At 40.3% G+C, this 3,658-nt stretch overlaps 1 protein-coding gene across 5 annotated transcripts in view; it reads left to right on the forward strand.

Moving 5' to 3' along the window:
* The window catches only part of LOC137789985 (SH3 and cysteine-rich domain-containing protein 2-like), a 22,786-nt gene extending 19,428 nt beyond the window's left edge, over window positions 1-3,358 (forward strand). Inside the window, exons 7-10 of one of the 5 annotated variants that reach the window (XM_068583890.1) lie at window positions 127-178; window positions 392-535; window positions 1,384-1,521; window positions 1,753-3,358. In XM_068583890.1, coding sequence (XP_068439991.1) covers window positions 127-178; window positions 392-535; window positions 1,384-1,504 — 317 coding nt within the window. In that variant the 3' untranslated portion in view covers window positions 1,505-1,521; window positions 1,753-3,358. Of the gene's footprint in view, window positions 1-126; window positions 179-391; window positions 536-1,383; window positions 1,522-1,752 lie in introns of those variants that run through there. The other 4 variants (XM_068583891.1, XR_011077867.1, XR_011077868.1 and 1 more) reach the window with 4 other exon arrangements.
* Window positions 3,359-3,658: the final 300 nt, after the last annotated feature.

A 3,658-nucleotide genomic window follows, 5' to 3' on the forward strand; every position in this document is an offset into this window, starting at 1 on the left:
TATTTAGCACACAACCATCAATTCACCAAGAAAGCACATTTGCCACAAATGTGCTGATAAATGCTTAAAAGATGATGTACACGTCTTGGCATTGAGCCCTTTATTTGACTGTGTTTTTCCTCAAAGGCCTGGCGACAGAGTTCAAGTCACAGATGACTCCAACGAGGACTGGTGGAAGGTGAGTTGTGTGGAAAAATATTTCTATTCAATTGCACTGCAGTGAATAAAATATTATCACTACAAATCTCCGGCATTACCTTTGAATAGATATGACAGAAACACACACACATGGACTTCAGTTAGACGGTGGTACAATCAGTTGAAGTTCTGTCATTCAAAGCTGAGTTGTTCGGAGACAGTAGGACTAAAGAGATGGTGGATGTGCTTGAAGGACGGCAGGTGTGGGTGTTAGCAGAGCTGCTTATCATGAAGAGGAAAAGAGGAAGAAGACCGATTGCAGTCAGTGTTTAATGAGGCATCGGAAGACCCTAACCTTCACCTGTCGAAGGACGGACAGGTCTGTCACCAGGGAAAAGTACAAAGACATTCACTTTATATAAATAATAAGCAGAGTAATCATATTTCTATAGCCTATATTACTGGCTTAAAAAGTCTGGCCACCAGTCCAGAGTGTAACCTGCCTTCACCCAATGTCAGCTGCATATATATATATATATATATATATATATATATATATATATATATATATATATATATATATATATACTCCATACATATGTAAAATAGCAGATTTGACAGTAAACTTAGATGAATGAACATTATTATTATAGTATTGAGAAAAATTTCCACACATGCAAACCAAATACATTACAGAAGACCGACCCTTAAACCCTGCTCCTGCCATTATTAGTGCAAACATGCCTCCGCTAATGTGGAGGAACCAACATCAGGACGCTGGCACCCACAGGCTTTGCACGCCTGTGTGCCTCTGAAGAGAATAGAGGGGGATTAGGGCTCCGAAAAATACAGATGCTTTTTGTTCTAGTACCGACGTAGCTAATTAGAGAACAAAAACTATCTTTTTATTTCTATTTCTCAGCTGATTGTGATGGTTTATTTAAATTCCAATGCGTTACTGTGATTTAAAAAAAAGTGATGCATATTTTGGCACCCAGACAAGTAAACAGAAATGAAAACACAAAGAATCTAATTGTGTGTGCTTAGCCAAGGACTGTCAAGGGCCGATGTAGAAGCTGTCTGTGTTGGGTTAGACGGGCAGAACATTGAAATACGGTACTTCCTGTTTGTCAACAAGGTGGCAAATTGTGGCTTATTACAGGAGTAGTCAACATCGTGAACTTTTGTACTACACGCAATTAAGAACCATGTGTGTGTGTGTGTGTGTTTGTGTGTGTTTACCAGGGAAAAAGCAGAGACAAGTTGGGATTGTTCCCGGCCAACTTTGTGCAGCGGGTCCGCCCTGGTGAGCGTGTGTGGAAGGTCACAGATGGTTTCCATGGCAACCGAGACAAAGGCCAGATGACTGTGAAAGAGGCGCAGGTGAGCACACACTTTTTCCTCTCACACACATACACACACATCGGATGCATTTTTAAATGTATGCAAATGTATGCAGAAAACTGCTGAGATTACAGAGGACAGCACGTTATGGCTTCCAATGCAGCTCACTTTTCGTCCACAAACTCTCTCACATTACTGAATGTCACTCGCTCCTCCCCCTGATCCATGCTCCTCTCTCCCCTCCCTCCCTCAACCACTCTCCCCGTGTAGATCTGTGTGGGGAAGAACGAGGAGATTGACGGTTTCCTCCGGCTGAGCAGCGGGAAGAAGAGAGGCTTGGTCCCTGTGAAGAATCTACTCGAAATATGATGGTGGTGCATTTCACCTTGACCCTCAGTTCAAAAAATAAGTTCACTATAACGGATATATACTCAGGAGTGTTTACCTGACACCTCACTGACCGCCAAACACTCACCCGCACCCCTCGAAAAAGTGGCCGTGAAGCTGCAGCTTGAGTGGACGACGAGCCACAAATTAGCTTTTTCCCGCGGAAGCTGTGGCGGCTCCTTCAGAGCTACTTCTCTTGTAGCACAACTTTACTTTGTGTGGTTTGAATCACACTCACAACAGAAATGTAGCATCGCGTTGAAGAGGATGGTGTGCAGGACGTCTGGCTACCTCAATAGCCATTTCCATTGGTGATCCCTCTGCGAAAGATGGGAGAGGACTATGTTACTTTGATGTCAAGGCGTGTCCAAGCCTTGTGAGCAAACTGTCTTCACTTCACTGTTTGTGTAGAGAAAACAAGACATACGAGATTGTGAAAGATTATAGCTGTTTATTGTCGTGGCTTGTTTCATAAACCTTAAGAGATTTGGTATAGTAGATTTAACCGAGGGTATCTGACGATCCATTTTTGTGTGTGCAGACTGCAGCTCGCGTCGTGCACATGTCTGCCTTTGTCTTATGGGTTTATGTTTTGCATGTGTGTCACTGCTGCTCCCACTAGAAAATGATTCAGGTATTACATTGTGTGTATGTAAAGATTTAAAAAACTGTCTTCTACGCTACATCTTGATCCAATGAAAATCATAACACACACACACACACACACACACACACAAACTGGATTTTCTATATTGCTCTCCAGAGATTAAATTACTGTACATTTGTGCTCTTCACAGCTCCGATGTGACAAATGCGCTGCGTGCACCTCTGGGAGCTTGTTTTCCCTCGGTACGCCTTTCAATGACACTTTCCCTACACAGACAGATTTTTGTCGCTCACTCTGTCCCATGTAACTGTAAAATCAACCACTAGGATCTTCTTCCTGCCATTACATTGTAAGCGTTTTTTTGTTTTTTTTAATCTGTAGTTAAAGTGTAATATTTGCGTTATATATATATTTATATATATACTCTTAACTTTCTGATGCTTTTCTTGCACGGAAAAGCAGAGCAATGAAATACTGTCATTCAGGATGATGGCTTAAAAAACTATCTTCAGTGTTATTTGTCAGAAAAGTGTCGAAGGCTTTTCAAACGTGGAGTCTCTCAGAAGGTCATGTTCACATCTCCCGCTGTCTAAAATGTGCTGAAATCTTTCTGAATGGCTGACATTTCTCCCTGCACATGTGATTACTTTTATTAAGTAACTCTGAGGGACTGTCATTGTTTCTGTTGTCTAAGGTCTAAAATGCAAAATCACCATACACCATTTGATTTATTGCTCTTTAATTATAAACAATAAGGCAGTGACAAACTGCCTTTGTTGCGGCAATAACTGTAAATAAAGATATGACAGTATTTGTAAATAGCCTCATGAAGATTCTCTCTCTCTCTCTCTCTCTCTCTCTCTCTCTCTCTCTCTCTCTCTCTCTCTCTCTCTCTCTATATATATATATATATATATATATATATATATATATATATATATATATATATATATATATATATATATATATATAATTTGTGTATGCTCTGAATAGCTCTCTGACCAAGAGGTTTGCAGCTATTCATGAGCCAACTAAGGGCATTAGTCTCAGTTATAAATTACAGGAGATCATTATTTATTGTCCCATTTACCAATGTATGCATCTCTTTAATCAATTATCATTCAGCCCTGTCAGCACAAATTTCAAATACTATGCACAACAGTTCTAGTCACTCACTTTATT

Source organism: Clinocottus analis, unplaced genomic scaffold (genome assembly GCF_023055335.1).
Source record: "Clinocottus analis isolate CAN_PGR_092001 unplaced genomic scaffold, fCliAna1.0.p SCAF_19, whole genome shotgun sequence".
Classification (NCBI taxonomy): Eukaryota; Metazoa; Chordata; class Actinopteri; order Perciformes; family Cottidae; genus Clinocottus; species Clinocottus analis.